The sequence below is a fragment of the Convolutriloba macropyga genome, chromosome 6, assembly GCF_964194025.1.
Source record: "Convolutriloba macropyga chromosome 6, txConMacr16.3, whole genome shotgun sequence".
Lineage (NCBI taxonomy): Eukaryota > Metazoa > Xenacoelomorpha > Acoela > Convolutidae > Convolutriloba > Convolutriloba macropyga.
In genome coordinates, this window is record NC_134473.1 from 21,157,436 (window position 1) to 21,170,877 (window position 13,442).

General features: G+C 34.8%; 1 protein-coding gene across 1 annotated transcript in view; it reads right to left on the reverse strand.

The window, feature by feature from the left end:
- The window catches only part of LOC142341566 (uncharacterized), a 109,999-nt gene that overhangs the window by 2,681 nt on the left and 93,876 nt on the right, over positions 1-13,442 (reverse strand). The window contains exons 15-19 of the mRNA XM_075392609.1: positions 10,348-10,598; positions 7,151-7,441; positions 6,433-6,670; positions 5,840-5,971; positions 376-1,678 (exon numbers count right to left, since the gene is read on the reverse strand). Coding sequence (XP_075248724.1) covers positions 376-1,678; positions 5,840-5,971; positions 6,433-6,670; positions 7,151-7,441; positions 10,348-10,598 — 2,215 coding nt within the window. The remainder of the gene's footprint in view (positions 1-375; positions 1,679-5,839; positions 5,972-6,432; positions 6,671-7,150; positions 7,442-10,347; positions 10,599-13,442) is intronic.

Genomic DNA, 13,442 nt, shown 5'->3' on the forward strand with positions numbered 1-13,442 from the left:
GCAGAAAGGACCAAATTACAGCCCAATGAAAATTGATTAACAGCTTCAACTTCAGATTTGATCGAGAATTTGTGTAACACTATAATCTGCTTTGTGAATTCAAAAAAAAATGTACCGCAAAAATTGAACTATCAACTAAGGGTTATTTATTGAAACGATAGTTTTGCACTGCTTAACCTTCAGTTTATAAGCAAAATGTCATTGAAAAAGCCATGCTACAACTGGAATGAGATATTTGGTAATTAGACCAAATAATTAGACTCCAGACGCTTAACGTACAGGTTCGCTAAAAAAAATCCGCTACCAAATTCACGATAAACTAGGTCATTACAATCAGTGATAATTGTATCAACAAGTTGTCATAACCAGATTCACCTTCGGATGTTTTGAATGTTTCTCAACCGTCTGTTCTATAGTTCCATCTGGGTTCTTGTGAGACCTCACCACTGATTTAGTCTCAACGTCATACTTCTCTCGAACTGTTAACCTTTCAGTACCACCAGGAGAGCTCGTAGCCATCGTACTGGCTGGTACTGGCGTTGGTCTTTTGTTTGATTTCAAGGCTTTCGGAGCCTGTAATCTATCTTCACTTGAACTCACTTTAGATTTCGACTCCTGCGTTCCACTTTGCAATGACAAATTGCTATCTGGCCTTGAGTTTTGCGTTCCTCCACCTCTTGAAGGTTCATTGTCGGCGTTTTGGATATTAATCAAACTATTATTGTTGTAATCGGTTGAATTCATTCGACTAGACTCTCTGGTTCCGCTCTTAGAAGCACTCAAACCTCCTTTCGAAACTATAGCATTGTTATTTTTAACACCACCAGGATCAAATTCAGCTTCAGTCTGGTAGCGAGAAGGTTTCCCAGATTGCTTTGGGCTTATTTCTGCCTCACTCGTTTCAGGTTCAAAATGTTCCCCGTCAAGTTCTGAAGTTTGGGCTGAACTTAAACCTGTGCTGTAATTCATGTCGGAAACCTCGCCCTGCTCTGCAGTTAACCGAGTACTGCGATTTGGCCCGCTTGGGTGGGATCTCAAAGAGGATTTCTGCATCTTGGGTCGATTCATTGATGGTTGAGACCCAGGACGGTTTGCAGACGAGACGTTGTCAATTGCTTCGGCCTCGTGATATGTGGACGGATCTCGTGCTTGTGTTCTTCGTATTGACGGAGCTCCTTGTTTCGGAGTTGGGTATGGCGATGCAGTTCCGTCATCTGACGTGAACGAAGAGACGCTTTGATCTCGACTCGTACCCCGCCGACCTGCTCCCAATTTTGTACCTCTGCGACCTTTAGTGCCTCGGGCGTGACCTCTAGATCCTCTGTAAGCAGAGCTCCGACCTCGATAACTACCACTAGGCTTCTGTCCCAAACTTAAGTTTTTGGGAGGTCTTTTGTACATAGCTGTTTTGACTCTACGACTCAATGGTAAGTGATATTTCTTCATAAATTTTCCGTAACTTTTTAACGGTTCACCGTAGTAGACTTTGACGATACAGTCACAATGTTGTTTGCATTTTTCGTAGTACCCTCCGATGCTGGGCAGGTCATCAGAGTCCATAGAGTCTTCATCCGCTTTTTTCTCTTTCTCTTTCTGTTTCTGTACCTGCTGGGGGTCAGCCAGCCAGTAGTTCCAATCGTGGCCTTTGTATGTTATGGGATGTCGACCACACCCAAATCTAAAAATTGTAAATTATTTGGTTAATTTTAGTAATGCGTGCGCTCCTTTAACCACATAATTGATTCCATGTCCACATATGTCAAATTAGCAATTTTGTTTCTCGGTTCATGGGAGATGATTTTCATGTGATTGGATAAAAAGACTTAACAATACTTTTTTTAATTTTCTTGTTAAGATTTGAGTTTTGTAGCTAATATTGATTTTTATTCGATGCTATGTTTACACCATCGTTGATAGTGGATGACTATGTTCCAAAATCATGCAAGACTCTTGCAAATTAGTTTGTCTTGCAAGTTCTGGGGAGGCAAACGGTCATCTTGCATAATACATGCAACAATAACAACCTCAGCTTAAAAAGAAATTAAATCAGTAAAAACAACTATGATGTGAGAATCAATAAAAATTAGTCTCTACCTGCCTTAAATAGAGCAGAAACGACGTATCAGATTATGTCTCTAGAAAATTTGAGACAAATTGACATTTTGTAAGATCTTGCAAAAATTTGGGAAAAAACTTGCAAATCGATACATCGCCTTGCAAGATCCCTTTTAATCTCAAAGCCATCAACAACAGTACTAAGAAACAAATTGCAAAAAGCTTCAACAAAACAAATAATATTATTACGAAAGTTTTTTTTAAAATTTTTCTTAACACGATCAACACGAGGATCGATCAATCAAACAAATTGGATACGAAAAACTAAAACAAAAGTCACACGCTAGCATGCAATGATCAACGAGAAATTTTTTTCAAAAAAAGAAGTGATTTGTTTTTCAAACTGAACAAGGTTAAAAAAATGATGAGTTAATTGATGTGAAAAAAATGTTATATCAAATATATCACCTATTTCATAAATAATTCAAAAAATCAGTTGAAATGCCAAACTGATCAAGCAGACAATCAGGCTTCTAATTTACATTTCCTTCTTCATTTAAGATGAAAACGAAATAGATCTTAACAACTTGACACTAACTGTTTCCCCAAATTTGGTAAAAATTTGAGTTGCTTTGACAAGAAAACCCTTATCTTTATAAAACCCGTCCAGCGAATAAAATAAAACTGAAGCAAAGAACTGTTCGAATCTCATTTTTTTCTAAGGAGAGATCGAGATTGAAGTTTTGTGATAATTCAATTGATCTTGGGAGTTTTTGTTAATTGTTCCGTAATTTTTGCTCAAATATTTTTCACTTTTTCTAAAATATGTTTAATCGACAAAAGTGCTGTTGATTTTGCATCTAAAGAGAGAAACAGCATGATGATTTGTCTGATCCACACTTTTTGGCGAAAATGCTTGCCATAATTTTCAATATTAAGAGTTTTTGCAATAACGGCACCAAATATGCCTATTTGAAATATTTTGTTTGTTTTCCGTAAGGACAGAGTTATAAACTGCTGACATTCTTTTTGCCACACTAAAAACTGGACTTTGTTTTACTTCCACTTCTTACCAGATTAAAATTTTTGCCCGTTCCTTGATAATTTATATTGATAATTATTCAGAATGAATCCTTTAGTTTTTGATATTTTAAACATATTTTGCCGAATTATGTTTTGCGCTAGCTTTTGGCACCATTAAGTGTTTTTAATAGATTAACAGCAATGGCTATGCTACTAATGGTTTCGCAAGAACTTTGATAATAACAAATTATCCGGATTCTATTGGGTCGCCGTCTGTATGTAAATGGTTTGCTAATTTTTTTTGCATTTTTCATGTTAACTACAGACCAGAATGATTCCGTTTCAAAAGATCGCATTCACGTCCAACTGAGGCCAAACTGATGTCTCATAGCCTCTTTAATCAAAGATTGAAATGGCTCCCATTATTGGTGTAATTGAACCTATATAATGCCCTCATTCAACTTTAATTGCCTTCAAGATTTTGAAAAAATTGTTTTAAAAAAATCACTGAAACTTTTGATTTCAGCTACTGTTTTATCACATGTGTCTAATTTTAGCTTACTTTCACTGACAGGTTGCAATTATATTCAACTGATTCAAATAAAAATTTATAGGGTTTTTATAAATTGAACAATCGTTTTTGGCTTTGAAGTTATGCGTCATCCTGAGAACTATGGGTTTTGAGAGTTTAGGATATTTGCTCGTTTTTGAAGATCTTTCTACGGTCCCGTCACACTATTATATTATTGCCAGTTGGCAGAAGGCAGAACTGGGCATATATAGAAATCTCAGCGAACTTCTTACGTTTTTAATGGCTTCTTCGCATTATTTTTGAAAAAAAAAACTGTATTTAACTTTTTACTTTTTACTTGTTTATTGTTGTTATGCTGATAAATTTTTGTAAATAGTTGGATAATGGCAGGTGCAAATGACTTCCTCTGGCGGTATGAGTGAAGTTATTTTTAGCTTTTTGTTGATAGCCAGTCATTTTGATGAATTGGAATTATTGTTTTCAAAAACATAAACTTAACCGACTAACGCTTGGCGTATTGCTATCAAACGACTGAAAACGACTGATGAGTGGTTTGCTTTGTGATTAGTTGGCTCTGGTTCAAGGAGGCTAGTTTTATCTTCATTTAGTTGAGCATGTGCGGCTGGACTAAGCCCAGATAGCGGAGATTATGCGGGGTTACTAGTGGAATGAGGTGTAGGGTGTGGGTGGGGTAAATTGGTGCGGGAAGGTTGAGGGTTTAATGTGTTTGTGGGGGGATTCACACTATGACACTACGTCTCTTGAAGAATTGTGGTGAGTCGCATACCCGGAGACTACTAGTGAGCCACAAGGCTCTAGGAGAACTCAGTGCCCTGCTGGTTTTACCCTTTTTTGAGAAAAACAAATCAAATTGACAGACAAAGAAATCAATGTTTGTACAAAATTTTGCTTAAAAGGTCAACAGGAGTAGTATAGCAAAGGAAAATTTGTATGAGACTAAATACCCCATATTTTCGAAATATGCTTCTTTTTGATCTTTTTGTTGTCTTGTCACCTAGTCTCATTGAAGACAAGTGCCATATCTTTTTTAGTGAACGAAATGTTGATTTACTCAAATTAGGTTTTATATGACGCTTTTAGACTTTGTTATTAAACGTTTTTACAAAATTGCCTTGAGTTGTGTCTGTAATTAGTGGTTGTTATTGTTATTTGATTTTGTTGTTTTTGTTGTTTTGTAGCCCCACTGACGGCAGGTTTGATCGACCCTCTAACGCAGCAGTTTTTAATTCACTGATTGATTTGAGCCTAAAACATTTTTTTAACTGTTATGCTTATTATTTTCGAACATTACGTGATAATTTGTGAAAGTTTCCTGTATCTTGATTTGGTAGACAACAAAGACAAGTAAGTCAAAAATGTGGATGTGCGGGGTCGAATTTTTTTTCAAACAGAAGAAGAGATCATCATATAAAAAAGAAGAGATCATCGAGTCTCAAGTGCTGGATAATTTAAGACAGGAGTGCTGATCAATGACAAAAAAGCTCATGAAGAACGCCCTTGTTAAACAGTTTTTATAATTTATGCTGAGAGCAGCACATATTTATGAATTTATGTATTTTGCACTTGGAAATCAACTGTAAAAGCAAAATGATCTCCAAAATTATAAGTTAGCTCCCTATATGATATTTAACGGTAGGCTGGCTCATTGAACCAGTTTGGTGGACCACATTCGGTGTAAAAGGCAGACATAATAAACCGCAGTGCCAGGAGACCCGGCACTCTGAATGTTTGTGAGATTCAGCTCAACAAAATTATGTAACAATCATGTTTTTAACAATCATCATTTCATGAGAATCATATATGGCTTGGGTACAATCGAGTTCATTAGTTGGAGGTCGGTGGATGTTAGAATCAGGTTTCTGTTGGTGGGAGAATTTACTTCTGACATATGATTGATAGGTCAATAAGATAATGATAGCGCCAGAACAAAATTAGAATTGAGTTTAGTTTTGTAGCCATTACTTATCGACACAGCAATAAAGTTCGTCAGGTAAGTTCTTCTTTCGTTCTTTGAAACTTTAATAAAACTTCTAAGTTTCTTGATGTTTCATTGAAACCATCACAAATATCTTATCGTGTGTCTTTTATTTATCATTTTTGCTTCCGTGCTTTATCGACGACTTAGGATTTTATCATATATTTTTTACGGGAAAAAACGTGTAATAATCCATCAGATAGATTTAGAGTGCACTATTAAGTTTTGTTTACCTGTTTCGCCTGGCTAGGAGTCCACTTCTGTTCTCCTTAATATAATTCCTCTCAATCACTCCTCCCTCGATTGCTTCTCCGTGTTTCATTCCAGCCATTGTCTTCCTTATTAGACGACGCACGTGTGGAAGCCTGAAAGCGAGGGACAATTGGACAAAAATCCACAGATTTTAATCAATTCTCCTCAGCAAGTCGCTCCCAGGTTTAAAAAAATGGTCTAGATTTCTACGGAAATCTTAATCTAGCAGATTTCAAACTGCAAAATCTAATTTGAGCAATGTTTTTACATGTTAAATTTCTTGAACGAACACGAATAATATAAAGGTCATCAAAAATATACTCTTCTAGGTTTCCTAATTGAGGCTTAAAAACTTCCAAAGCATTAACGTAGAACTTCAAAAATGATCATAAAATTGATGAAGTTTATATAACGTTCATGTCATAAATTTTGTAGATATTTAAACTTAAGTCCCTTTTTTAAAAGGCGTGAAGAAAATCCACGTTTCTTCATGAGAACATTTTGAGTGCTCAAATCCAAGTGATGCAACAATCTACTCACCGCCAGGCAATGTCTTGACCGAGGAATTACTTGCCTGAAATACGTATGAGAAGCAGGATCCAACAATGCATTGTAAGGTGGCATTGCAAACTTCAGTTTCGGATTGGCTTTAGAATAGGCAACACTCAGATTGGAGACATAGACCCCATCCAGAATGAAATTCCTCTCCCTCCAATCCAGGTAGTCTCTATACCTCTTCAGGATCTCTTTCTTGATCTTCTTGTCCAGCTGCCTGTAGTCTTCGACCTCCTCAGGTGGCACGTCATTAGCTCCTAAATGATAGTTTGGTATTTAGGGTGAGCAGTGATGCTAGTGTACATTGTGAAAAACAGTTCCAAAATTTTAAAACGACGTTCTTTTTTAAACTACAGAAACAGAAATATTGAACGTTTGTAAAATAGTAAATAATTTTTCCCATTCTGAGTCGGTTTTTGTTTCAGTACGAAGCATTTTCTTCAAAGTTAAAAATGTTTAATCCTGTTATAATTTCCATTGCATTCTCGACATAAATTTCTCGACATCAGAACACAATTTTTTTACTTCACTGAAGCTTGAAAAGCGCATATTTCAACAGTTCGCTCAGCGAAATAGAACTCTATATGTCTTGATAAGGTTCTTGGCAAAAAAACATGCAAGAAAAACATGCAAACTTGCAAGATATTCGCACGTGTTTCAAGACACGTCATGTTCTCGAGGTCATATCAAGAGGTGTAAAGATTTATCATAAACTAGTTTAATTTTTGAGGCATCACCGCTTTCTGTTGGCTCCCTAGGAGGTATAGGAGGCTGTGAATATCCATCACCCGCAGTGCTCAACCCCTTCTCATCTTTGTAAATGGGAACCACACTTATCTCCGTCTTCCTAGTCCCACTTTTCTCATCTGGTAAGTATTTGGATGTGGTGTCTTTTGACTGCGACATTGTCGCGAAGTCCTCAGACGATTCTCCTCCCGGAACAGACTTTCCTCTGGGTTTCTTCTTATCTGATGACTGGCTAGTGGGTTTTGAACCAGGTTTCCTCGGTGGCGTATCCATCTGGGAAGCTAAAAACTTATCGAAGTTGAGTACCGATAAAAACTCTTGCTTTGGCATTTTGAGAAAAGCTTTTCGTTGACCTAACCGACTAACGTCGGAGAAATTGCTCTCAATAGACTGGAGAGCAGTCGGCTCCGTCAGTAGCCAGCTGCAGCTTAGGAAGCTAGCTTAAGCTTAATGGGGGGGGGGGTATGGTTTAGGTCTTTGTCGAGAAAAGCTCATAATTTTCTCCTAACTTCTTCAGTGCTAAGTTTTTGCAGGAACAAGTTATAGAACATGTGTTAATTAAACATTTTTTGATCTGTTTGTAAAACAACAATGTCTGCAGATTTAAACTTTTTTCAATCAAAGTAGCAGACAAATATATCCAGAGAATGGTTAACGTTTTTTTCCGCTATGTTACGATCTATATTGGAAGCGTAAACTCAGTTAACACCAGCGTATTGAACAATGTTGCACTGATAATTGACGCGATTACTCAAATCATTAACATAAATATTGAAAAGACAACATCAATTGAAGAGCGCAGTTACGAATCATTTTTAAAGACTTATTTAAGGTTTTTACTGCAGAAATTTTTTGATGTAAGCGAGACTTGTGCTCTATGACAGCCAAAGTTTTTGAGTAAAGATTTTGGTAACAAAAAAATTATATAATTAATTTAAAAGGCAGCACATTATAAACAATGGTATAATTTATTACATTGTGTGCAGATCTCTTGCAGAATTTTACACTAAAATTTTTTTTAAACCGTGAGTTACTTGAACAAAATTCATAAATTGCACATGAAAATTTTTTGTTTATTTTCTCCTTATGTGACAAAAACGCATGCTTAGCGTATGTTAACTTTGCAGGAGGACTCACATTTATTTTTCAAAGAAGTTTATCGTCAATTGCAGGTATTGCGGGAATTCTAAAATACATCCTCAGTTTGGGGCAAGCAAACTGTTTTTTCTTAAGACATATTCCAAGACTATTAAGAAGTATCACTTATTTGCGAGTATTAAAAATATCAAAATATTTTTTAAAAATGATTGATTTAAACAAATATGTATTAGAAATTAGAATAGCAACAAAGTTAATGATTAAGAGTGACATTTTCATTAATTTCTCGCAAACAGAAAACTACCGAAAAAATTGTAAACTTTTGTGAAGTCAAAAGCGAAGCATTTGAGTATTTTGGTCTCTGACCATTTTTGAGCAAGGCAAACAAGAAGTTTTTGCATAGTTTTGATAATTTGCATATTTTTATTGCACATTGTTATTTTTTTGAGCAGTGTAAATTTAAAGCTGTTGATTTTTTTTTGAATAAATGGCTAATTGTGGTGTTTAAATGTTGATTGAAATCTTTTTTCCTCAATTGTATCCCAAACATTCCGAATGAAACCTAATTTCTGCCTTAATGCAACTTGACTTCTGCCTTAACTTTTCTTTAGAGACTGCGTCATTCGCTAAGAATTTCTCAGCAATAGTGTTTGTCATCATTGTTTAGTTGTTACTGTTTAAATGGTGTACCCGATGTTAGTGTTCTGAAGTAAATTATACAAATAGTTTTCTAAAAAAAAATAAAAGAAACACGGTTTGAAAAAAATTAAACTTAAGACCATTTCTTTTAACAGCAGAATTGTTCCTTCATGAAATTTTGTTTACTTTGATGACTAAATGCAAATACCAGTTTTGTTAAAGCAAAAAGCTTTTTTATTGCATTTATCTTTATTTTTTTTAATAAAACTTAATAACAAAGAAACAATGTTTTTCGTCACGTTGAATCTCAGAGAAAAAGTTACTTTGTTCATCATGGTTTGATCGGTATACAATTAAAGCTAAAACTTGAATCCTATCATGTCAAAGTTTTAACTAAATCTACTGTCTTTGAAAAATTTTTTGACAGGAAATTGAAATGACACACTATTTGGCTGTAAAAAAATATACCAGGTTCATCATTTCCTGCCGGTGCTAAGAAGTGCTAAAGCTTTATTGGCTACAAGCAAACGATTGAATCAATATTTCTAAGATAAATTCACCCATAGAGCAAAGATCTCGACTTAACTCAAATAAGTACTTGTCTATAATTTTATCTTTCAAAAGCTTGAAATTTGAGTAGCGTTTGATTGATTTGAGCACATGAACACGTCAGCAATCCCTTTTGTTAGTGTTCATCCCATTTTTCCCGTTAATTTTTTTACCCTTTTTACGCCATAATAATATGCCATATATCTATAATCTATGCCATAATTGATTATCAGATCATTTAAATTCATGGTTTTGTTGGCATCCGATAAATAGTTTAAGGTTGCGTAAAAAATGCTGCGTCAGTTCGAATAAACATGAGCACCTGCAGACAAGGCAGAATTACAGTTTTGCCATTTGACTGCTCACTCACTTTTTTGTAAGTTTGGTCTTTTACTCATTAACAGCAGTTCTGATGGGAGTTTTAATAGGAATGTTTAAATTTTTGCGTGATCGACATCAATGGTTTTATCATTACGTCACAAGGGATCAAAAACCGGTCTTGTAACCAAATTCTTGAAAGTAGTGCTAGTTTGCGAAAACAAATGACCCATGCTTGTTAAAATTCAGAACGAATGAGCATATAATGTGATTTAAGGGCATTGATTTATATTGATAAAGTTGTCAGCGCGTCCAATCTTAAATATTTTGGGGCTGATTTTTTGAGAAAAAAATCAAATGCAGCAAGATCTGAAAATGCGCTGACATGTATGTAACAGATGCGCTAAAAATCGGCGAATTTTTGCTAATTCGGTTTTAATAATAGGAGTCCATGTTTACGTAGCCATGCGCTGAAATGGTGACATAAGGAATCAATCATTAGTACAAAAAGGTCAATTTGTTTGTTAACATAAAAAAATTTCGGGGATCACATTTTGGGGTTTTCCCGCAATTCGGAATTAACCTGTCTGGTCCGCGGATGTTTCTCGAGACCGTGATCTGGATCTGCTGGACTTGGTGCCTGTTCTTGATACAGACCTGGAAGCATCGTCTCTGCCAACGTCTGATGACACATCGGAGCTGTCCGGAGTACGACTGAGATTTTTACTCTCGCTCCGGCTCTGACTTCTGCTCTGACTTTGACTTTTACTCCGACTTTGACTTTTACTCTGACTCCGACTCGGATCTTTGACACTCAGAGCTTGAGATTTCGACCTAAGAATGTTTTGGTCAAAGATTACAAATCTGAATTTATGAAAAACCAAGATGAGAAATCAAACAAAAAATTGAAAACAAATTCAGAATTTCAAAGATAATGGAACTTTAAAAAAGTATCGCAGAATTGTCAATAGAGAATTAGAGAAACCCAGTGAAAATTTATCTGACAATTAAAAAAAACCGAGGCCCCTAAACACAGGAGCGGTTCTCAGGGAAAAAAAAGGCACTTTACAAGGTCAAAGCTAGAAAAACTAAGACTAGGACAAATAGAATAGATGGAAACTTTAAAATTGACAAATGAAGCTGCACACCTTCAGCAATAGTTCGAAACCCCATTCCCCCCCCCCCCCCCCTCCGGACGATTCAATACAATATTGGCATCAGCTTTTAACCGTAAGTTTTTTTGTTAAATTGCACCAATTTAGCTTTCATTTTTAGCAATTTTGTGTGCCGAAATGTTTTATTGTTCCGACCCTCTTGAGGGGGGAGGAACTATATACTCAACTGGGTTTTTTTTTTGTTCCGTGAATTTTCGCCGCTCGATATATTCATCGTAGAGAGTTGAGACTGGTATCATTAGAAAGCTCATCCAGCGTAGAATATGGAATTAAAAAGATTTTTTTAATTTTCGATTTCTACAGAGAGTTATCGAGGTTTAAAGTTCTGAGAAAAGAAGAGTGAATTCACGTTGTTTTTATTCACATTTTCCGGAATTTTTGCCTAAATTTTCGTCAATTTTGCTAAAATTTGTTATAATTTTTAAGAATTGTGTCGTTGATTTTATTTTTGAAGACGAACAAGCATTGTTGATTGTTTTGATTTAATTTTTTTGGTCAAAAAATCTGGATAAACATTTCAAATTTTAGACTTTTTCATCAAAAACAGCACGAAATAAGCTAGTTTAGTCAACTTTGATTAAATTTGCCGACAGTACATCCCCAAACAACACTCAAAAAATCTTTGTAGACTCAGAGGGTGGCTATTTCTACTTCAGAGTCCGCTGAGAGTGCACTGTAGTTAAAACCTTGCCGTTTTTTGCTAACTTTACTCGTTGATTATCAAAAATGCAGAATTTATTTTGAGTTTTCAACTAACAAATTATCTATATCTACAACATTCGAAAAATCAGTTATTCCTAAGGGACAAAATGTATTATTAGGGCTTGTTTTTGGCCATTCTAGGACTGTTACAATCCAAAAGAAGTCGGGTTTTAATCAGTCGGTCTTTTTTTTTAAAAAAAAAAGACTTTTTTTTAATAATAAAAAACAGAACATATCAAATCAAAGCTCAGGAGTGATAGGTCCAACCGATTTGCTTGTTAAGCAGCTCCAAGCTAATGCATTAAGTTTTTTAATTGAAAATTTATGGTCGTTTCTTTTTTTTAAAATAATTGACCTTTCAATAAATAATGGCTTAATTAACTTTTTCTCTAGTTTTTTCTTAATTTGTACAACTTCCAGCTTAAGGTCAGCAAAAAAACGACCGCTTCTTCTTTCTACTTATTTAACATTTATTCTCAGTTGCAGTTTTAAGCCTGAAATTATTGTTTTCTGGCTTTGATACCACAAGATTTCAGATTTTTTTTTGTTTTGATATTTGCCAGTTTTTCACGTTTTCTAATTTTGTCACATTATCACATTTTTGACGGTTCTCATGTCACCTCATTAGCATTCAGAATAAGGCACAAATGAACATATTAAAATTCTGAAAGATATACATCATCGTTTTAACGGCCTCGACGCCTCTTTCTTGAAGAAATCAATTGAATATTTTAATTTTGTCTCTAACTGTCATTTATACTTTGTCATTTCGGTCGCATGAAATTTCCTGTATAGTGATAGCTTTCATTGGCTTTTTATAGAAGAGTAGAAGAACCGATATTCTGATATTAGTAGATAGCTGATGGCTTTCATGACGATCAAAACAATCGTTTTCCAAAATTTAAAAAAAATTTTTTTTTCAACTTCGCAATTTTGTTCTTTTTATGTTTTTTTTGTTACCTAATCTCGTTAGTTAACTACAGGTCAAATATAACATTATGGGTGTCAAAGGAATAAGAGGGATTGGTGTCCCAAAATCTTTTAAAGAATTTGTTATGACCTTACTGGCTTCGACACCGGTTTTTCACAAAAAAAAGTAAACTAATGTGATTTTTGTCATATTTGACGTTCTTTTTGTAGATGCAAGAAATATTCTGGATAATTACAGGTCTCGAGGGCTTTTTTTAAATAAACGACCCTATTTAAATAGCTCTTTTTGTTATTAATGCCTTTCATGACATTAAATGTAATTTTGTTTCGAAAAAAAAATTACATACTTTAGCACTTCGCTTTTTTGTCTGCTTGTTACCTAGTCTTACTAATGAATAGCCACGTACTAAATTATAGCTGTTTGAAGAAGGCGCAATCAAATGTATTTTGAGTGCCGAAAATTGGCTTGACGGTTTTGACAGCGTTTTCTGGCAAGTTTCAATTGAAATTTTGTTTGTTCTTTGTTGTTATTTTTAGCCGCTTTAAAAAATGAATAAGGACAGGTCCTAATGCCCTTCTAAAGAAGTAGTGGAAATCGTAAATTTGTGGTAATATTAATTGATTCCTAATGGTATTTATTACTTTGAAGTTAACTGTTTCAAAAAAATAAGTTAATTTTTTTACTTTACTGTTTTTGTTCTTTCTTGTATAATTGTTACCAAACCTTTTTATGGACTGGTCGCATATGTTTTCTGGGGATTTATAAGTTATTTTTGTTTAGTTTTCCGTTTATCTGACGGTATGTTGATTTTGTTATTAAATTTAGTTTTTAAGAGGGACATAATTTTTTTGATGTAATTAATGTTTGTTG